This window comes from Pygoscelis adeliae, unplaced genomic scaffold (assembly GCF_000699105.1).
Source record: "Pygoscelis adeliae isolate BGI_AS28 unplaced genomic scaffold, ASM69910v1 Scaffold284, whole genome shotgun sequence".
NCBI lineage: Eukaryota > Metazoa > Chordata > Aves > Sphenisciformes > Spheniscidae > Pygoscelis > Pygoscelis adeliae.
In genome coordinates, this window is record NW_008824671.1 from 79158 (window position 1) to 101543 (window position 22386).

General features: G+C 47.3%; 1 protein-coding gene across 1 annotated transcript in view; it reads right to left on the minus strand.

The window, feature by feature from the left end:
* Positions 1 to 22386, minus strand: part of PIP5K1C (phosphatidylinositol-4-phosphate 5-kinase, type I, gamma) — a 35563-nt gene that overhangs the window by 7700 nt on the left and 5477 nt on the right. The window contains exons 2-14 of the mRNA XM_009323008.1: positions 16213 to 16244; positions 13792 to 13878; positions 13308 to 13438; positions 12579 to 12696; positions 10437 to 10589; positions 8019 to 8318; positions 7290 to 7495; positions 5996 to 6079; positions 5419 to 5467; positions 4317 to 4401; positions 3789 to 3950; positions 2661 to 2799; positions 2334 to 2366 (exon numbers count right to left, since the gene is read on the minus strand). Coding sequence (XP_009321283.1) covers positions 2334 to 2366; positions 2661 to 2799; positions 3789 to 3950; positions 4317 to 4401; positions 5419 to 5467; positions 5996 to 6079; positions 7290 to 7495; positions 8019 to 8318; positions 10437 to 10589; positions 12579 to 12696; positions 13308 to 13438; positions 13792 to 13878; positions 16213 to 16244 — 1579 coding nt within the window. The remainder of the gene's footprint in view (positions 1 to 2333; positions 2367 to 2660; positions 2800 to 3788; positions 3951 to 4316; positions 4402 to 5418; positions 5468 to 5995; positions 6080 to 7289; positions 7496 to 8018; positions 8319 to 10436; positions 10590 to 12578; positions 12697 to 13307; positions 13439 to 13791; positions 13879 to 16212; positions 16245 to 22386) is intronic.

The following is a 22386-nucleotide window of genomic DNA, read 5'->3' on the forward strand; positions in this document are numbered from 1 at the left end:
GCCTGCGGCTGCCTGCTGCCAGCCACTGCAGCACCGAGCTCCCGGCACAGACCGAGCTGTTGATGTCAGCTCAGAGGGAGCCATCAGACCCCCCAGGATTGAGGATATGGATAACCAAAACTCCCAGGCAAAAGAGTCAGTCCTGTCAGATTGCAGTGCTCAAGACGAACGAGGTGGGAAAAGAGGACAAGAGGAAAGGGATTAATTAGCCAGTGCTGCAGAAAAGACGGGCAGTGTCAAATGGAGTACGGGAGGAAAGAGGAGAATTGGCCTCTGGGGAAAACCTGTGTCCAGAGTTAGTGCAGCATTACCTATCAACAGCACAAGGGCCAAAGCCTCCGACCTCTTCTGAGACTCCCAGCGCACCAAAGCTACTCAAGCACGCTCCAGGCTTAACATCAGATTTATCTGCACACTCAGGAGCTGTTTGCGACAGTCTTCAATTTAATACCTCATGCTATTAAAGTAATTGCTTGTGCTAGTGGGGCTGGCTCCGTAGTCCTCATGGGAAGGAGAAGTGTGTGCTTGCCAAGCCAAGGGCACAGTCTCGGGGAAGGGACGAGCTCTGGGTTCATCAGCAGTACTGTCCTGCTCTGCGCTGTCCCTGGCTGGGAGCCGGAGCCAGCAGGCGGCACTCCTGTCCAGCTCGGTGCTGGGGAACTGGCTCCTCTCTTCCTCACAGGGGTGGATCTCAGAAACCCAGAGGGAATTCCCCAGCAGAGGAATAATCAGAGGTGTGACACGTTCCTGAGCAAATTGGATAAGGTCTTTTTCATTTCAGCTCAGGAATGTAAATTCACGCTTTAATAACTTTGTTCTTGCTCTGGCTTTCACCAGGGATCACAGGGTGCTCTACAAATACAGAGGTCTCTGCTCCCCTAGAAAGGGCACGCTGAGAGACCAGCACCAGAAATGGAGCAACTAGGCAAAAAATAGCAAAGGTCACACTTGTGTGGGGTTGTAGCTGCGGCAAATCTGTGACAGACAGATCTACTTCTGACCAAGACACTAAGCTCCCTGTATGGCCCGGGGACAGTCACTTTGATTCACCTGACCTATTTCTGGATGAGTAGTCACATCCTACAGCAATTCCCTCCATTAGGTACTGAGGGAGTCCGGAGTAACTCGGGTGAAGTCACTGCATTTTGCCAAATGGGTCCCACCACTGGTGCCTGAGTTTAAGTCTCCAATTTTCAGCACTTTCAGACAAAGGATTCTGCAGGAGGTGAGGTGCTTTGCAGGTCCCTGACACTTCAACAGGTGCTGCAAATCAACAGCAAATAGGTCCTTGCCCTCCAGTGACAGGAATTTACCAAGATTCAGCAACATGCAGCATCCAGAGGTGTTTTCATGAAGAAATACCACGGAAAGGGATTTTTTTTTCCACAGTGTATGTGGTCTGAAGCTCAGCAAATCACTAAAAGCTAGGAACAAGGGGAGATGTCTGTAAGATGGTGCAAACCCTCATCTTCCAAAGTCCTTGCCTTCCTCTGAAGCACCAAACACTGACTGCAGGGAGGGAGGACATCAGCTTGTCCAGCAGCTCCTCTGGCTATGGCATATCCCAAGATTGAGTCTCTGACGTGCATTTCAAAGTCTGCGCCTACAACACTTACAAGATGTCCTGGAAAGCTAGGGCAGAGTCAGCAGCAAACACAGGGTCCTCATGCAGATCCCGCTGACACAGGCAATGGGGTCATTTTTACTGGTGCAAAAATATGCAAGATATAATTATATGATATGAGCCTCTAAATCCAGACATCCCTATGCAGTAGGGGATTTTTGTCCTACCTTGCCCTTGGCTCTGAGCCACCTCTCACCACAGGAGGGAAAAAAACCCTCAAAGTACCGAGTTTCTGAAAACACTGGAAGCTACTTCTCTTGGGACTAAGGGTGCTCAGTGCCTCACAAAGCCAAAGCCCTTCCCCATATTCACACCCACCGCACCCAGGCGGCAGGCAGATGCACAGACGAGGAATGTTCCTGCTGTTAAGGCTCCCTTACCTGGAGGGGGACATAAACGACCTTCCTTGATTCTGGTGCTGATTGGGTGGGTAAATTTGGACAACTCTGTTGTTCCCTTTCCCATCAAATAACAGGGGTAATATTTAAGGTTCCTTGCAAAGCACTGAGAGATCTGCTTGTAAGGAAAATTCTGTGTGAGAAATGGGGATCATTTGATTTCAGGAAGAAGCTCATCATCCTGCAGAGGACCATGCCAAAATCTTGGGGCTGCCGAGATTCACGCTCAGCCCTCCAAGAGACCTTTGCACAGGGACAAACATGAGGTCTCTGTGCAGCAGTTGCAAGAAGAGATGAGACGCTTTTCTCACCTGCCGTCCTGCCCTGAGGAGTGTGTGCGCCTCCTGCAGAAAGAAACCAGAATAGTAGAGTTTGAGGAGCAATTTAAGACAGAAATCCTACACTGCCCCCAAATCTAACTCCCCACCCCATGAGGGAGATGTTCTACTTAACAGCTGACACTTCTTCCAGCAATAATTAATCCCATCAAAGCTGTGTCTGCTTGCTCCCAGGAGAGATTTAATTAAAATTGGTCATTAGCATTCCAGAGCATAGGGCAGCCTGCCGAGATCTGCAGCACAAAGAGGAACGGCAGCCGCTTGACTCCAGTGGAAGCAGGGGACAAGTGCTGTCCTCACCTGTACCTGGGCTGCTCAGATGTTTCCGAAGGGGATCGCTCGGGAACAGAGAGAGATGTTGAAGATAGTGTTGTGGCTATGGAGGCCGTGGTAGCTTCTTCAAAGGAAGGAGGTGTGCAGGGTAGCAGGTCTGGCCTGCCTGCTGGCCCGGAGTGGAGGGCAGGAGAGATGCAGGAAAAAAAAAAAGATGAATAGGTCAAACACCAACACCTTACCTACACCAGCCCTGTGTGAGGCTGTTCCACCATCAACCTGCACACCCTCACTGGGACCGGTCACTTAAAACCACAAACAGGCAAGAAGTTTAGCTGTGTTCATGAATGCAACAGCTTCTCCCAAGGCATCCTCTAGAGAGAGCCAGTAAGCACCATTTCCAGCATGACAGACAGACACCACAGGAAACGTACTGCCAGTGAAGACATCTCACTGGTAACCAAAGCTGGATTAAAGGCTTGGATCGCCAGAGATAAATACCCAAGTAAATTAAGAGATGAATCAAGTGCTCACTGCTTTGCACAGGTAGGAATCTAACACCTATGCACTCGAGGAGCCTGTCCTTCACCAATCATCTGTAAATCCAGCCCAGATGGCAGCGATGAAAAGGCAGCACAGAACCAGGCCATTTGTCTTTTTAACAATGGCAAGATCTTGCCCCTTATAACTGCCCAAACACTGTCACTAGAGCCCTGCAGTTCTCAGTTCCCCCCCACCTTTTTTTTTTTTTTAAAGGGTGGAAAATTCAACTTCCTGATTGCTTTTGGGCTATGACTGCTGGTGCCAGTTGGCAGCGGCTGCCTTACAGCAGTGACGCAAGCGACCATTTTTACTGCAGAACCATACAGTGCTGCAAAGAAGGGATTCGGTCTTCTTTGATGCAGAGGCATTGCTTCCCCAATCAACTAACTGCTGGTGCTGTGACAAAACAATATCCTCTTACCTTCTCCCCTTTCCTGGTTAAGTTTAGCACCTGCAAAGCATAGCAAGACATGCAATGAAGAGCTATCCATCAAGGAAGACAGGTGGTCGGTGCACAGCGGGGAACTTGACGAGAACAGGGAAGGATCCTAAGGAACCGCTAGGAAAGACAGGGTAATCACACAGCCATCAGCCACCAAACGAGACCATTACCTTCATCATCAAGTGTGGGGTAACTCCTGGCTGCACGAAGATCATACTGTGTTTCATCCTTTTCAGAGGGAAGCTGGCTAGCTGAAAATGCAGCTGTTGGACCAGCCGTCTTGACAGCTAGCAAGGCACTACGCCCTTTCTTTGAGGGAGATGACTTCAGAGCTGGATGAGAAGAGTGAAAGAGAGGATGAAATTACCACCACCACCTACTGTCACACCAAAGGAACTTTTCCCTTTATAAGGAGAGGCCTCTGCCCTCTGACACACACACGTGCTTTGCAAGTGCCATCTCCAAAGGACTGAGCCTGAGTCAGGCTGCAGGGAGAGCTCCGGGCCAGGAGTCTGAGCAGACCAAAGCAAGCCGTGACAACCTGAGGGCTTTGCAGTTCCCCAGCTTTGCTCTGTGTTACAGTGGAAAAGCCTGCTCAGGCTCTGGCCCAGAGACTCTCCACATGGACTGAAGCAGCAAGACTGAGATAAGGCTTGTCTCACATCACAAAGGCAACAGCTCTTGGACTAGGTACTTACAGGAATTCTTTCGAAACACTGTGTTGGTCATGAATTTGAAGAATCTCTCTGCATAAAAGCTGGGTCTGTGTACTGACACCGTGTCCTACAAAGGCAAGAAGCAATTGTTTAATTTTAAAATTATCCCTCAAGGCAGAATTTCTATAACAACCAATGCAGCCTTTTTTATTCCAACATTTAGCACTGATCGAGCCTTAAAATGGAAAGGCTTAACTGAAATGATCTGATTAATGCTATAAATAAGCCCGAAGCATTGCCTTTGATTTGACTGCATTTGATTATGTTCTTGCTGTAATTTTATAGTGGATTTTGGTGATTTTATTCCTTTGTAGACTTCCTGGATTTTTCAAATATTGGCCTGATTACATACATGAAATTTCTTCTGGCTTTGCTGGCTGACATTCAAAGCACACCTGGATACCTTGGCATACAACACAGACACCAAAATTCAGCCAAGGGTCTCTATACATTTCAAGTGTTTTGCACTTTTTGTTTAAAATCGTAAAACTGAAGCTGTCTCTGCTTCTGATGTTTGACTGTGCTGCTACGACTTGGCATCTACACATTTTCTTTGCCTTATTATTTAAGGGAAGCTAGGATATGCAATGCTGAAAAACAGTTTCCACATTCAAGGTTGCTTTTTTGTAAACATGCACCTGGCTGCTGCAGGAGACAAGACAGCAGGGAAACACTGAAAGGGATTTATTAACAGATAGCTTACTGAAGTTGAAACACAGTCAATCACCGAAGAGAGCAAATGCAGGGCTCCTTGACACATACACGAATGCACACGCCTTGTGCGTACAGCTCCTGGTATCATGGGGAGGAGGAAAATGACAGATGGGAGCAGCGGAGGAAAGCTGGTAGCATGACAGCTAAACATGCAAGGAGGTGGAGTGAGCAAGAAAACCTGATTGGGAATAAGTGGCACTACACCGCTGTGGAGGCATAAGAGGCAAGAACTATTCCTTTCATCAGCTTCAACTGTGCCAGTTCAGGCACTATAAATAGCAAGGTAATCGGCACCAACTAGCATAAACGAAGCCAAGGCAGGTAATCCTGCCGAGGCCTGGACAATTCCTGCCTCTGTACAGGCACTCACCCCGTCATGGACAAGGGCCTTCCAGGTATGTTCTAGCTTCTTGATGAACCTAATTCCAGGGGAGAAATGGAGAGAGAAAAAAAGAGACAGATTCAGGCACATACTCTGTATCTAAGCCACCTTTCATACCCCGCACAGGAGAGATCACTGAGCTGCTAACAATTCCTCCTTCATCCGGAGTGTAGCTTTCCTCCAGCCAAGAGAGGTTGGCTGAGTACACCGGCATCTCTGCAGTCAGGTCAGGACTGCCTGGGAACCCTATAGGGAAGGAGCAGCTGGGCTGGAAGAGGAGCAGAAAATCACCTTCCATCCCTGGAGGTATGCTACCCATCCTAGGCACAGAGATGGGAAACTTCTATGAGCAACTCATTATATCTTAGAAAAATTGCTCTGTGTCACCAGCTTTTCTAAGGACAGGATAAAAAACCACAGCCCCCGACATGCATTGACAGATGGCTTTAGGCAGCCTGCCCACTCATTATCAAGCTCTTCAGGAGAGGAAAATCTTCCTGCTTTCATTCAGTATTAAAATAGATGTTAACACACTTAAAGGACTGACAACTGCAAAGTTACCTACCTGTATGATTGAAGGATATCTATTATTCCTACATGTAGCAGGAGACGCTCTCCTTTGCCATTCACTGCTGGGATTCCTCCCATCCTGCAGGGAAAACAAAACCTCAGCGAGTGCAGCCTCAAAAAGAGCAGCTGTAATACCCCCGAGACCTGCGGAAGGGTGGACGGCAGCACTGAGAAGAGGGCTCTGATGTGGTGGTCAGACACAGTGCAAAACCTGCAAAGTCACTTTGTGCACAACCATGGGAAGTCACCTACTGACCCAGGCTATCTCACACAAGGTGATCCCGGGGTTGCTGCCTGCAGTGCCAAACACCAACTATCAGGACAGGACCCGTGTCACGTGGCAACAGCTCCACCTGGGCCAGAAAGCACCACATCATTTTTTCTTAGCTACAGACTTATTCTGGGGATCAGATTATTTATCAGGTCAGCATGAGCTGTCTGCCTATTAGGGCAGCAAACCTTTAAGAACAAGAGTATTTCCAGTCCCATCCACAATAGTATCAGTCCTGCCAAAGGTGCAGCAACCGCTAGCACCAGCACACAACAAAGGCATGCAGGTATCAGGCAGGCCACTGCAATTAATGATGCTAATTGAAAGAATGGAAACACCAAAGTATTATCCCGGCTCCACCGTGACTGATCCTCCATCAAAACTGGAGCAGCTGGTTTCAGACAGCAACAAACAGCAAACTCCACCATTTGTTAGCAAGCTTGGTCCACAGAGCCAGAGAGACAGTCACAAGAGCCACCTGCAGCCTAAGAGCCAAAGATCGGGCACGGCACAGCACAGGACAGGTTTTGGGCAACCCCCTCCCAACCCACAGCTCCACCAGTTACTCCAGCACTTGGCTACATTGCTGTTTGCTAATTGGAATGGGATGGCCTCAGGGTACCGTCAGGGATTCCAAAGATGGAGTGATGGAGAACAAACTCCAAGCTCCTAGGGACAGGCTGATCCCTACTTCCACTCCAGTATTTGGATGCTGAGCTAGAACGGAACTAGTTTCTCCTCCCCAGAGCATGGGTGGATATTTAGAGGCTGTTACAGGAGCTGACAACCTACAGACTGGCCTAAGAAAAGAGACTGCTGCGAGGCTGGAGTCTTACAGAAAGATTTCCCACCCCAGCTTCCCCCTTTCACACCACACTGCTTTACTGGCAGCAGTACCATAACCCCCAGGAGAGATGGTCACTCTAACAGTTCATATGGGCCTCGGTCACGGATTTACTACTCCAGCCTCCACTTCCACCCCTCCCCAGCAGCACAAGAGAACCAGGTTTTCACCTACGTGTCATCTGTGTCTATGGACTCCCCCCGGGCAGCCCCACCCTGGATGGACTCCATGGCCGTGGAGTAAAGTGCCTTCTGCCCCACGGGACGCTTCTCATCCGACGTGCTGTGGGCTCCCTCAGACTGTCGCTCCCGTTCCTGCTGGTCTATGTTATGAACCCCAAGCAGGAGGCTGTAGTCCATGATTTTAAAGCTTTCCAACACCTACAGGTTAGTATTGAGTTTAAGAACAGAGACAAAATATCAGGCCAGCAGCTCAAATACAGCACAGATCCCAAAGCATGGAACAGCCTGTCCACATTCTCACTAACAACTCCTTCGCCGGAGCTTGAACATTTCTGAACCAATAGTCATCTCTGGACTTGATCGCATAGAGTTTGGCCATCCCACAATCAACCCAAAGGGCTGAAGGCTTGCTAATAACACCGTTGTACCATATATCTGCTGCACACTGTATAGGAAAAGTGTATTTAGTCCCAACAGCCCAGCTGCAAGTGGAGCATGCTGCCACAATTTGATGCACCAGGCAAAGAAACACAGCCTTAGTCCTCAGAGGCTGTCATGAGATCCAACTCCACTGCTTTGCTTTCAGGGAAAAGAACAGTAGAAGGGACTTATCCTGCTTTGGGGTTAGCAGATTAGCAAGGTTCTCAATCATTTGCTCTTCCTCATGCTTGAGAGCCACAGAACTTCATTAACCTGCTCCCCAAGCTGCCCGCCTCCTTACCAGACAGTCTCGTTGCAACGTTTTCACCAATGCACTGAAGGTATCTGCATCCAACATCAGGCCCTCGGGCATGTCTTGCATGAAGTCTAGATCCTTGTACGTAGGGCTGGACTTTTCTTTTTCCTTCTTGGATGCCCGGCGTTTATAGGTTGAGCCTTTCAGGTCAAATTTCAGGTGCATTTTCACCACGCGAGGCAGAATGTTGTTCATCACGACCACGCGGATGTTTTTGCCCCCTGATTGCACACAGTACAGTCCATAAAACTTCGGCAGCAGTGTCCGTGGGTTCTGGTTCAGATTCTGCAGCAGGGTTGGGAAAAAAGCATGAGGAAAGGTAATTTCGGCAGAAGACTCCTGCTGTGTTCAACACAAAGCACGTTAACAGATCTTGGAGCAGTCACACCAGGGTTTCTTCACCTAAGGATTTTCTGAACTTTACATGAGAGCTTACTGTACACATTTGACACACTCTTGCATTTCAGTGGCTTTAGGACCTGAAAATACCACTATGCCTTGAATACAGGGAATGAGATGTACAGCACTCTGGGCAAATAACCAAGTCCGGAAATTCCCCGCTTTCCCCATCAACAGCAGCTAAAAAAGGGAAACCAAACTGGAAGACAAATAAACACAGTAAGTGGGAACTTCAAGTTTAAAAATAACAGCTATCTTCATCTCTTCAGAAGTGTCAGAAATCAAGAGCTGTTCTCTGGCCCAGAATAAACCAGGGACTTGTTTTTTTTTTTTTTTAAACAACATCAATTTTCTCCTCCTTTTGCAGAGCTGCTTTATAAAACACAGTTGGCTAGAGAGCGCGGATATCCTGCTCTGCTATCATGTCCTTTTTTTACGCAGCAGTTATTATTAGGAATGACATGACAGGCATGATTTGCTTGTTCAGCTTTGGGAAAATTTGGGAAGGAAACAGAACATCTCTGTACGCTACAAAAGAAAGGACAGACCTGACAGACTCTGACAGACGGCAGAAGCACGACTGTATTAAAATTTCATGCCCCTCCTCATCTCACCTAACTGGGCAAACGAGTGAGCCCTCTTTGTGAGTGCGCTGCTCAACATGGTGCAAGCTAAAAGGAACAGAGGCAGGCAAGACCGAACGCAAACAGCACTTGCCCAGCTTCAAAGTAACTCAGGATGAAATCACTCTGCTTCCTTTCCACTGACTCCTTTTACAGCAGATGGGTTTCCCCAGAACAGCAGAGAGATCATGTGTTAGCACCACAGTAACCCACAAACATTGGGATGCTACAACAAGGAGCACACAACTCTGCACCAGACAGGTAAGTTCAGTTTAATTCGTTACACCGATTGCTAGCCAGGACAGCTGCAGAATTCAGGACAACAGTGCAACTCCATTCCCATTCAAAACCCTCCACCTGATTTACTACATACATTGGGCAACAGGCAACACTTTCCAAGAAAGCTCATCCTGTCCAGGAACTTGACTGTCGCAAAAGCAAGCGACTGGCTGTCAGTTATATACAGACACCCAAGACCCTGTCTCACTTCGGCAAATTTTCCCCAGTAAATATTGAGTGAGGCAAGTATTTTCATAAAAACAGTGTACATAAATCAAATCCACTGCAACATGCACGCAGACGGGGCAGCATTAACATCGCTTGCCATCACCTTCTCCTCAGCATCTCCATGGCAAACAAATCCCTGGGTGGTTCTAACTGAATTTCAGTGCCCCCATCCATAGAGCTGGACCCTTCACCACAGTTATGCAGGGAGGCAGCTCCTGGTTTACACGCCAAAGCATCGGGTTTGGTTCTGATTTACTACTTGTCACCACGTGCAAGTCCTCTGGGTCTCAATATATTGCCTTGCTAGCCCTGAGATTTAGGCAACAACTATCTGCAGCAGACTGGATGTGCAAAGCTGGCTGGTACTGCGGGAGTCTTTAAGCTTGGTACTGCAGCCAGTGGGAGCCAGGACAACCAGCAACTGCCTTCAGAGTAACTCTGTTAAACAGCAGATATGGCAGATATCCAGGGACAGCAGTGGTTTTCCCACAAAACCAAGGTGGCTTTGTTATTGCAATCAACAGCCATCCTCAAAGCCAGGCTGAGGCAGATGCATGGTGCCAAGCAAAGAAGAACGAAATAGTGCTGGAAAAAGGACACCCAGAAACACACATCTGGGAAGGCACTGCCAGGCGAGAACATGCCTACAAGCCATGGCACAATTATCTGCCTCAAGTTTACCCACGGAATTTGCAAATAATTGGCAGGATTTGTGCTTCTGGGACTGGCTTCGTGACACACTTAACATTGTCCCCGGCACAGGGCGGGCAGGCCACAAGAAACCCAGGTGGAGGACATGCCCTGTGCGATGCTTTGGACAGAAAAGCTGCCACGACAAACCCAAGTTGGGTCCAAGGTGCTGGGTGATACACACCATGTAGTAGCCAGGAAGGAGCTTCTGTAGGAATTCAGCTTCCTTGTGCATCACAGTTTTTATGATGAATTCATCGTCGCTGGTGACATAGAAGAGGGAGCCGCTGGCACCAGGGTTCGACAGCTCTATCAGAGGCTCATTACATAATGAATACTAGGGAGGAAAAGGAAAAAAAGATGATGTTTTTAAGCCCCCACTCATTGCACGCTGAGTTCTATGCTCTTGAGGGCTTTCCCCAGCATGCTGTCTCCCTGTGAGATTAAGGGGTAGCAAAGCTTAAGTGAGAACTATTTTCATTATAGGTTAGGTCTAAGCAGCAAAGCTGCTGGACAATTTACAATTAGAGACCGAGATTACAGTTCAGAGCATCCCAACTGCTCAGAATCAAGCTAATCATATGCTTTCAGTAACATCCAGACTTCATAATGACATCTGATCTTTCCCCATTGTGCGTGTATGCATGTATCACATTTAGGCTTTTTTCAGCACATTACTGCAAGCGCAGACGGAAAGATAGGATTTTAAGAGACATGACAGTCTGCTCAGGGTACCACATATCACCGTGCTGGAGGGAACACAATGCACTGGCTGTTCTCAGCAGCCTCCTCTGGCCTTGTGCTCCCATTACAGAGGGTTTTTACAGCCACATCTCACCCCCTCAATCCCGCTAGAAACACATGAAGAGTGTCAGACCAGGTGCCCAAACAAGAGGAGAGGGATCAGTGCTGTGTAAGCACAGCAAGGGGTACTGCATCAGGAATTGAATTGGGAGGACATTTCTAGACATCAGCATGCAAACAGCAGGTCCTCAAATGAGGATATGCCTAGCAGCAGTGGGGGGGGGGGGGGGGGGGGGGGGGGACGAGACAAAGCACAGCACAACAGAAGAAAGCACAAGCACGCATGTGCACTTTACAGCTAAGTACCAACCCCAAGGTAACTGCGTAGGTCGAGTGGGTTCAGGACAGCGTCACGTCAGAGCTGCCACAGCAAGAGGTAAGATGGGGAGAGGGAGGTAGGGTATGTAAGGGACATAATCAGAGCGATAAATTAAATGCTCATCATTATGTACTGAAAACAGCTTTCAGCACTGCACAGATTAATGATCCAAGACTTTATCAAGCTAATTATCTCATGCATAATTAAAGGCATTTGCTGCTGTGGCAGGCAAGAGGGAATCAGGGGAAGCAGAAGCAACAAATCAGAGCCGTGACCTTTGCAATTGAGGCAGGCTCTTTGCCTCACCCAGGTTTTGAACCACTCATCAAATCAGCCAGCATTATCTTGGATGGCACAGATGGGGACCACTGTTACTGTCAAACCGTGCAATGGCACAGACTTGTTTCTACTTGTAGGTGTTCAGCTACGATTACCCCTATCTACAGCTGAAGTCAGAAAAAAGGGCTATTAAAAAAGGGGGAGGGTGTGTGCTCATTTGGATGTGTTCCCTTCCCTGGTTCAACAAATGTCCTTTTCTAAAGAGCAGGACATCACATACATGCAAGGGACAAAATTCAACCCCAGTGTACTCCAAGCCCCAACAGCTTGTATTACTAGGCATTTTAAAAACATCCTTTCCAGCTCTGAGGAGCTTTCTGAGCACAAGAACAAACTGTATTTTATTCTGTCTTTGTAAGATGATTAAAATAACTACACTCACATAGCTCTCGAGTGAGTACACAAGGAAAAATTCCCATCTTTGTCCTCAGGGCCCCAGGGGACATTACAGGGTTGCACCCAGCAGAACACAACTCCTTTTGCTTGTAAACACAGTAAGTTATTGTCACCACAAGCAGCAGAGAGGGAACCCCATCGCATAGCTTACACAGCACACACTGTATGCAGATCATTTCCTTTCCCTCCAGTGTAAGCTAGCAGCTACCTCTTAGCAAACAAAGACCTGGGCTGAATGATGCTGGTCTTGCCGGGACCGTCACCGGATCTCCTCCAAAATTGAATGGAATCCCTAAATCCACAGCCTGTTCCCACTCCTTGCTGGGATCAGAATGATTCCTCAACTCTTTTCCATTCCTTTTAGCAAGAATTGCTGACAGCCTTGATTTAGGGGCAAATTTCTTGCATTACTCTGGACCATCTCAAATAAAGGAGGAAAGACAGAGAAATCCAAAAATATATCCATACCAAATAATCATCTGGACGAATCCCAAAGAGTTCTCGAAAGTACCGAAAAGCCACTGGTGCATAGGTCTTGAACCTGAAGTCAGCATAATGGTGAGCCGGGGTGAGATTACTGCCTTCGCTGCACAGAACAGACATTACATGAGCAGGGCCTCTGTAATACCATTCACCAGATATGTACAGTCACTGGCCTCTCTATATTTGAGATGAATTGAGCCTTGCAAAAAGACATCTTAGGAACAACAACAAAAAATATCTTTCTTCTGTGGCAGGACAACAGGAAAATAGGTTTTAAATTATCTGCCAAAATCTGTTTCCAAAGAGTGTAAGGAACCACCACTTGCCAAGCAGAATATATTTACACAGAGAACACAGCCTTTATGAGCTTTGTTTATTCAGAGTTAAAGAGCTCCCAGAATGAGTTTCTTCCATCTCAAACATGGTATAATTTTGTGGAAGAAATTCTAGATGGACAGGTAGAAAGAAAAGCACACAGGAAGGCTAACAAACTCAAGCATACAGTACTGCATCTTACATTGTACTTCCTTGCAAGCCAGTGTACTGCAGAATCTAACACTTCCCACTGTTATGTTTGTATGTAATGGATGCATATTTAAAACATTCAGAGCAACCAACTCTGTGATCTAAAGACAGATGGAAGCTCTCTTGAAAAATCAGTGAGAGGAAAAGAAATAACTCATCCATTCGTTTTGTTTCCCCTGTCTCCTTTACCTTGGGAAAAAAATGCTCTCCACCACGTAGAAGTCCTGCATCAGGACATCTCTCTCTGGCTTGGAGCTCAGATTGCCGACAGTATATCCAATCCCTAGCTGGATGGCCCCCTTCAGGGTGGATGAGGTGGTCTGGCAGAAAGAAAAGAGCAGTAAGTGAGCATTTTGCAGCAGATTATCATGATAACATCCCCTGTATTATGATACAGTCGTGTCTACGACTTCTATGGGGTCATCTTGGGCACTACATACTGCTAAACAAGTTCAACCAGCTGCTGAAGAGACGGATTAAGGCTTCCAGAAAGTTTGCCGTTTGCAAGATTATGCAGTACAAGGGTGCCACATAAAATCTAAATCAGATTGGTAGCTATTAACAAACTGAACCAGGAAAGCTCGGTTGTGCTATTGCTAACCTTGGGCCCCAACCTCTCTTCTCAGCCTGCCACCTACACAGAGCTGCCAGTCCCCACTCCAAAAAACCAAACCTTTTTGTAGGTGGTTTCACCAGAAGCATCAACGCCTCGATGACCTATCTTCTTTCCTTGGCCAGGCTGTCCTGGTAGCGATGGTCCCTGCAATGAAAGAGCATGGCTAAAGCCCAGAACAGAAGCTGACCTGGCTGACAAGAACAAGCAGAGCAGCACAGGCACAACCACGCTGTCATGGTTGTAAAGGACAGAGGGATCGCTCTCTACCACTGGAGAAAAATCTGCAGAGTGCAAACAGGTGTAATTGGCACCGGCAAGCCTTAAACAAGGCTGAATTATACATCCATCCCTCAAGACAAGAAGAGTTAGAACACCCAACCACTCCATCTGACACCCTCAGTACTAACGGGGCAGAGCCCTCGGCAAAGATGCTGAGCTCAGGAAAGATCTGCTTGCTTCCCAGCTGCCAAGATTCCACAGCAGTTGCTTGACCGCAGTTTCTCATTGATTTAAAATAGCAATGTATTAGATCAAACAGCGAGAGCATTTTATTCTTAAAAATCCCATGCCCTCAGGTGTCATACCAATACCTTGCACTTCACTGGAGAAATAACAGACAGATAACAAGGACAACACAACCCCACTCCTGTGTTCACATGGAGATAATCCATTTAAGCAAGAGTCATTTGTTTACAATTCAAAGGACGAGACCACAAAGAGTAAACTGCAATAACAGCTCTTCCTGAAGTTTTGCAAAGAGTTTACAGAAACACTACAGGACTGCCAGCACTTTAGAGTGAGAACAAACCTACTCCTATCCCATCTTCCTCCTCTTCTACCTCTGACTCTGCCTGGGCCTTTTTTTGCTGATCCAGGAGGCAGCAGATTGTGGCTGTACCCTTTAACAAGCCAACACAATCACGTTTTGTGAAGTTCAATACAGGTCCTTTTGCAATCCCAAGCATAGGGCCCCTATACTCTGCCACGGGGTAACGTTTCACCTACTCCCCAGCTCCCCTGCTCCCCCAGCGGATTGCGGAGCCCAGCAGACAGCTAAAGCTGCCGGTGAGCCACCAGCAACATTTGGGGGTTTGTTACATTAAAGAACAGCCAGGCTTTGGATGTTCCTTTAAGCAGCATGCAGAGAGATCCAAGGTCATTTCCCAAGTGACAATATTATATCACCGTCTCTCTCAAGTGCTGCACAGACCCATCTCTCAGAACTGATGTCTACAGTAGACAATGTATAATTTTGTTCAGACTACAGAAGTTCTTTGTGTGTTAGCTTTTAATCAAGAGCTTGCAGCTATTTCTGGTCAAACCGCTTGTACTTCTGGTACTAAGGGGCAGTCTGATTTCTCCTTCAAAAATCTTATTTCCTACCCTGTTTTAAACATTTAGCACAGCCAGGCTTGCTTCTGAGTACTCCTCCAAGCAGTACAGCTTATCCTTTCCTTGCAGCTTCTAACCAACAAGCTGGATCCCATTACACAGGAGCTCAAGCTGTATCGTCCTGCCTCACCACATGGCTCATCATCATCCTCTCAAAGCAATTAACAGACACAGGTATTGGTTAAGAGATTGTCATCATATGAAATGCAGTAACAAAAAGTCTCTTCCATAGTCTCTTGCTCTACTTGTGACTGTAGAGAGGGCAAGAAAAAGTGGGGCTATTTGTGCATTGAACAAAGCAGTCAACTATCACATAAGTTGAGCTTCCTACTATGCATATTTCTGGGGAGGCAAAAAGAATCAAGTGTCACATTCCTGGCAGTTTTATGGGAAGATTTTGCTATTCATGTATACAAATGCTCATCATCCCAGGTGAGTAATGTAAAGGGGTATGTCAGAAAGTTAGATCAAACAAAAATCATTTGAACATGGTGCCCTAAACCAAGAGTGTGGGCTTCAGGGAACAGTTTTCAGGCACAGATCCTCCTACTAGATTCCCTGCTGCCAACTGTGAAGAGTTTTGCTCCAGAAGGTAACAGTGATTCAGCAACCTGCGATCTGGATTACGTGTGAGAGAAAAATCAGTCCCTCGAGATGTTCCCCTGTTTTATGGCTTCACAAATTACAGCCTCCTTGACTCACTCCAGGAGCAGGTGAGACCCAACACAGAGCCCTGGAGATGCCCAATACACGGATTCTCCATTCATCACCTTCAGGTTCTGGTGTGGAAGAAGTGCCCTCAGCCACTTACTTACAGACATCATGGATCACGCAGCTAAAATTGGCCACGTGGTGGGCATAGTCCCTTCACATCCCCTCTGTGACTGTGGTGATGCCAACACAGGGACTCCAGAGACCTGCCACTAATTTTCTTTCTCCCAAATAACAGATATCAAATTTTCAGTAATCTTAAATGTATTTTGAAGTCCAGCTTTGCCGAAAAAAAGTCAGGCAGAAGTGTTTTCTAAAGCTCTGTGTTCTCATTTCTCAGCATGGGATTTTCAAGGCCAGCTTTACACATCTCACCTCGGTGACGGCTGCTTTCTTCGGTGCCAGACCTGAGGAGAGAAGGGAAGAGCATCAGTAAAGGCAGGGACATCAGAAGAAAAAAACATTGAGAAAATAGCCTAATGCTTCTCTTTCAAGCAAGCTGAAAAGCCTTTAAAAGCAGCTGGTTTTGCTCAGTTTTCAGTTTCACTAGTGCAGGAGTCTGAAGTTACAGGGGTCACCCAAACAATTTCATATTCAGAAGCACAAAGATGCACGATTTTTCCTAGCAATAGTGTTTCCTAGAGGCTTCAGTGGAGAGAGTTCTTGTAAATCCCTGCTGCACCGTAATAGGTCCACACTACACTGAAGAGTTGGTTACATACAGAAGCCCAGAGAGACACTTACGAAGCTGCTTTCCAGCCACTCAGAAGGCACTTGACAAACTTTATTGATAATTGAATCTATTTATAGAATCCGATGTCCAAATATATCGCAAAAATGAATGCATCACTTATCTCTACCACTGCCTTTGGGAGAAGCGACCATTACTCCATTACAGTGAATGGTAAGAAATTAGGATTTCACCTCAAGCTTTTAGATATATAATCAGAGTTGGAAACACAGGCCCAAACCCTCCTCTAACATGAGGCCATCTTTCCGTTTCCTAGCACAAGCCCACATTTGCAAGGAGCTCCTTATTTTTAGGCAATGGTGAGAACAGGCTCCTCTGCTGCTGGCCCTGTGAGGTGTTCGCTGACCTGCTGAGAGCCTCATGCGTGGGACCACAAGCTCAAGTCCAGTTGGCTCTGGAGAGCCACCATGAACAAGGATCAAGAGCTGATGAAGAAGAGCAGGTCCCCACCCCATCCCGGCAGCACAACGTCCCCCTGCCAAGGCAGCTCCCCAGCCTCCCTCAGCCACCTCTGCATGCAGAGCCCAGTTACTAGGAGAGAAGCCCGCTTGCAAAGAACGCAAACCCAAGTGATAGGTTTAAGGCCATCTGTTTCCAGGTACGAGTCTGCCGCTCCTTGCTCCTGTCTGAAGCGTTCCTACAAGCACAGATCATTAAGCAACCCACGATTCCGTAGAAAGGACTTAACTTCACAGGAGACCATCAAGCAGAGCTTGAGAGTTTTGGCTGTGAAGAAGAAAGGCTCTTCCAAGCCCTCAGCTTTTCCCCACTTGAGGGCAACGGGTGGATTACACAACTGCCTGCCGGTGTGCAAATCCTCCGACTCAAGAGGGATATCTACACTCAAGCTGGGGATGTGTGGTCCCTCTCCAGGGGAGCAGGAGATGTCCAGCCCTCCTGGTTGGAGAGCAGGAAAAGCCCCAGAGGATCCAGCCCGACATGCTGCTGCTTCAGCATCTCCCCCATTTGGCCAAGGAGGAACTACGATGGTTTAAGTGGGTAACTGCTCAACCTCCTCCAATACAAGCAGCGATGCTTCAGGGCTTGTTTCAAAAGGAGCCTGAGCAAGAAGTTGGGCGTAACAGGAGCACAATGCTCTGGAGATGGCAATAGCGCTAGGAGAGCATGTGATTCAGTTATATTTCAGGAAATATTTCAGACACTGGGAAGAAAAAAAGCAACAAACCCAACAAAAACCCCTTGGTGGTCACAGGGGAGATGAAATTGCTCTCCATCAGAAGTGCTGAGGTTATCTCACAGTCCGGTCTCAGCAAACTAGGGATCCCCTGGCGCAAAATGGGTCTTGTCAATGTGGCAATTTTGAACTGTCTGCAATGCAACCCCCCAGCCTGACAGCTTGGCCTGCGCTTGCAAAGCTGGAGCGGCACGGGAAGATTAACTTCTTGTTGTTTTGTTTTAAATCGTGCTCTCTAGTGCCCAAGTTTCGCATCAGGAACAGAATCACAGGACTGCAGCAAAAGTCTGAAATCCTGCTCCCTCCGTGCAAGCTGCATCACAGAATCCCATCTCAAACAGGAGGACAGGAGGCGAGCAGAGCAGGAACCCCTCACTGGCACAGAGTGGCCCCCCTCCATCACCCACCTGGGTTGCACATCCCTCAACCAAGGGGCCGTCACCTACACGGGCAGGCGCCGTGCGCGATGGGCAACATGAAACCCTGTCACTCCCTCCAGCTCTCTGGGACTGCACCAGCACGCAGCTCAGAGGACCACCACTAGTTCAAACCCGCACCAGTTTTTGTGCTGAAAAATTAGTTCTTTGGCCTAAGACAACACAATTTTATGATCGCTCAACAAAAAGCCCTGCAATGGCCAGGGGAGCAGGAGATACAGCACCGAGTGAGCATTTGGCTAACGAACTTTCAGAGCACGAGCTGGAGCAGCAACTCAAGACCACAGAAGAACCCAAAGTGGCGACTGCTGCTCCAGGTTGAACACTGGAAATTGCTGGGAACACAATGCGGCCAAGAGGGTCCTGGGCCAGGGAGACTACGCTCTCCCTGCCACGGCCGAGACTGCTCTCCTACTGCACTAATCTCTTTTCTGCACTTTGTCACAATTCCAGAGCAGGAGATTATCTTTAATTTTGTGATAATTACCACAAGCCGCTTTCATTCCCAGCTTTTAAGTGTCTGCTGCTGTACACGTACCAAATGTGGAATCAACACCAACCGCCCACGCGAAGGAAAGGTACCAGAGGCGAGGAACTGTGGATCTCCAGGAGAAATGATGCTTCAGGCAGCAAAACCTGCAAAACCTCCCTCCTCACCCCCCTAATAACAACAACAACAATAACAATAATATCATCATCATCGGCTTTATAAAAATCAACTTGACTAGGCATAAAATCAAATTGACTAGGCAGAAAGTGAAAAAATCTTCCACCGGCTACTCAGTGCGTGGCACTCGGCTGTGCTCATCTCAAACAAGCTGACAGATGGCCCTGCAAAAACTGATTTAACTCCAGCTTCGGGGGTTATACAGCCACGAGAGACAGCACTCGGGTTTGTGGGGAACAGGAGCTCTGCTGTGGGAAGTTTCAACACTTAACAAGCTAATTGAAATGATTCTTATCAGATTTGGTGCAGCTTAGTGAGGATGTATTCAGAAACGTGATGAGCAGCTCTGGAAGGGGAACCCAGGATGAAACCCCAGCTTTCTGCCCTGCCTCCAGCTCATGCCTGGTTTTTGTAGTGTGTTTCATGCACGCTTGACCTGCTGCCTTCAGTTCCTCTTCTCATCTGTGCACGGCTTTGAGTTGACCCTATCCCAGTGCTCGAGCTCCTCCAGAGCCTCAGAAAAGAACGCTTTGGTTGTAGCATTCAGCAATTCTCATCTCTGATTTAACATCTATTTTTCTCATATGCCGCCCTATTCACAGCCACAACTGTCTTGTCCGTCCCTGCCACGATGCTGACACCCCGCAGGACAGGGATGAATTTACTCCTGGAAACCCTCTGCACATTCACTGTCTGACAGAAAAGGACTCCCGAGTTTTAGCTCTACCATGCCAGGGGAGCGTAAACCTACACAAGATGAGATAACCCATTTCTCTTCTTACACGATATATTACGTCAACAAATTGGTGTTCAGACCTTTTTAGGCCCCTCACCCTCCATTTACACATGCTTGATCGCTCGCTCCCAGTAAGCAAAGCACAACACAGGCTGGCAGGAGCGCTCCCGCTCACGAAGGAAACCCTCATCGTTACCGGGTTCATCAGCCAGCCTCATCAGTGCATCTGAACTCACAAAATGGCGCAGGGTTGGGATCAGAGCAGCTCCCTCGGCTTCTCCAGGCCACCACCTCTCTAGATGCTGTCATCAGGGAAATGCAAGTGATGTCAGAAGTTAAGAAGTTTAAAAAAAAAAATCATCAGATCTTTGGGCTTAAAAGCAAACTTCATGAAAACCAGAAAATACTGCCCTTGCTGTCCACAACTTGGAATGCATTTAAGTTAAAAACATGGGCTTCAAGTTTCATTTATGTGCAGAGAATAAATTTTAAAATCTAATCAAGGAAAAAAAAAAAGTCACTCAGATCTCTCAAAACCAGCTAAGGCAAGTTGACTAGCAAAACTCCTTTGTTATAAACCCAGAAAGAGCCATGAGAGGCTTCTATCCACTGAAAAGGAATTTCTTAAGAAAGTTTACAAACATCCAGCAGAAGCCTTGTTTAACACCTAATAAAGAAGTCTTCTTTATAAGACAGATGTACACACACATATATATATTTATAAGTATTTGATGCTTTATGATGCTCTAGATAAGTCAAAGCAAATGTGAATAACTGGTAGATTTATCTGGACTCCTATCTCCAGTCAGAGATGGCGCTGCATCTTTAATAAAAGCTTCACTTTATTAAAGAGTCTACCAGGAGCTATACAATGTGACTGCAACTAAAAATATGTTAGAGTATAAACACCACATAAGCTCTTCAGCTGGAGACTGTACCAACATGACCCCTCCAAAAATGCAACGCACAAGAGACTTGCAGTTTGCCACTCACTCTCAACTGGGGCAGCAGCAATTGTAATCAAACATGGCTAGTTTTCAAAGTATAGTTCTCCAAAAGCGCTGGACCAGCAGTTTATATTTGTTGTTGTTGGGGTTTTTTATTTGTTTGTTGTTTTTAAACTACTGAGCTGACAGCACGTTGCAAGATTGACATTTAATATTAACCCAGCGTAATCGGCTAGAAAGCTGAGAAATTCTGACAAGTCACACACACCCCGAAGAAGGTCTGGATCTAATTTCACACTTATTCGATTGAGAACAAGACAATGTGATACACTTTAGCAACCCATTTAGATGACAAGAGGAGGTGAAGACTGCAACCAGGATGCTATGATTTATTGTTCGATCAGACCACTCTAAACGCAGCCCTGTCTGGTCAATGCATTATGTGCAAAAGCATTAAGAAACAGAGTGCTAAGGCACGAGCTGTGAAAGTTAAAGCCTATACTCATGTAGCAGATGTGTTGCAGTCAAAATACAGAGAGAAAGGCTAGAAATGAAACGCATCCATCAATAGAGACAGCTGTTACTTCCCGTAAGGGACTGCTGATAAAAAGAAATTAAAATTGGGGAGGGGGGGGTTGCAATTCAGAGAAGATGCCAGAAAGCACATCTCAGCTGAGAAGCAGCATCTGAACTAGAGCAGGCAGCCAGCCGGGACTTCCCGAGGAGCCGGCGTGAGCATCAGGCCATGTCAAAAGGGAAAGGCAGAACGCAACCTCTGCATTTCTTCTCGCACTCGAAACATGCGGCTTTAGCTCCTAGCAAGCAGCACGCAGGATCAGCAGCCCAGGGCAGTCATTAGAGAGGAGGAGACACAACAGGGAGCAGAAGCCGGACTCTCCGCAACCTCTTGGAGAAGGCAGCTATTTACAACCAGGCACCCAGGATGACCTACTTCTGATCATTAAACACATTTTCTTGCCATAAAACACCACAATTGGATTAGGATGAGAAACATCAAGTAAGGCACAATATTAAATAAAAAGTTTGGGTCCCCCCCTCTTAAATGCAGCATCTCTCAGCAGAAAGAGCTGTAGCTGACTGCTCTGCACCCTGGGCACAGATAGCTGCTTCTGCCATTGGAGAGCTTGTAAAAATAATAAGGAAATAAAGCAATCTGAGATAAATTCTGCTTGTTATATAGAACCTACATATCGCTTTGATACCAAAATATGTCCATTTTTCCACGGAGCACTTGCTGGCTGGCTGACTGAATGATTTTTGGGATCATCTACACAAAACTCGCACCGGTTGAACACCAACAGCCTAAACTCACTCTCTCTCTCTCCCCTGGTTAGCCACGTCCAGCCCGGTGCTCAGGCAAGGCTCTCGTCATGCCTATGGGCAAGCACGGCAAGGGGGAGGAGAGACCCTGCTCCAATGCACCTGCAGCGCAGGTAGCTCCACGTTCCTCAGGACAGTTTAGTCACCATCCAAAGTCCAGCAGTTATTTGCAGACAGATGGAAATGCTGGCAGCACTGGGCAGCATTCAAACTGGACTACCAGGAGCAGCCAGAGATAAGTAATCCCATTTAATCCCACCTTGGCCGCCCCGCTCTCCTCCCTGTCCTCAGCTCCCGCTCGCCGCCCACAGCAGCTCCGTGCCTTCTTTTGCCATTCCAAGCATGCAGGAACCACCTCCACTTCATGGAGGGAAGATGACATTTGCAAACCATGATCTGCTGCACCAACTCTATGTGCTGCACTCTTTTCCCATGCCCTTTGTCTTGTTTATTTGAGCATAAACTCGTTAGGGAA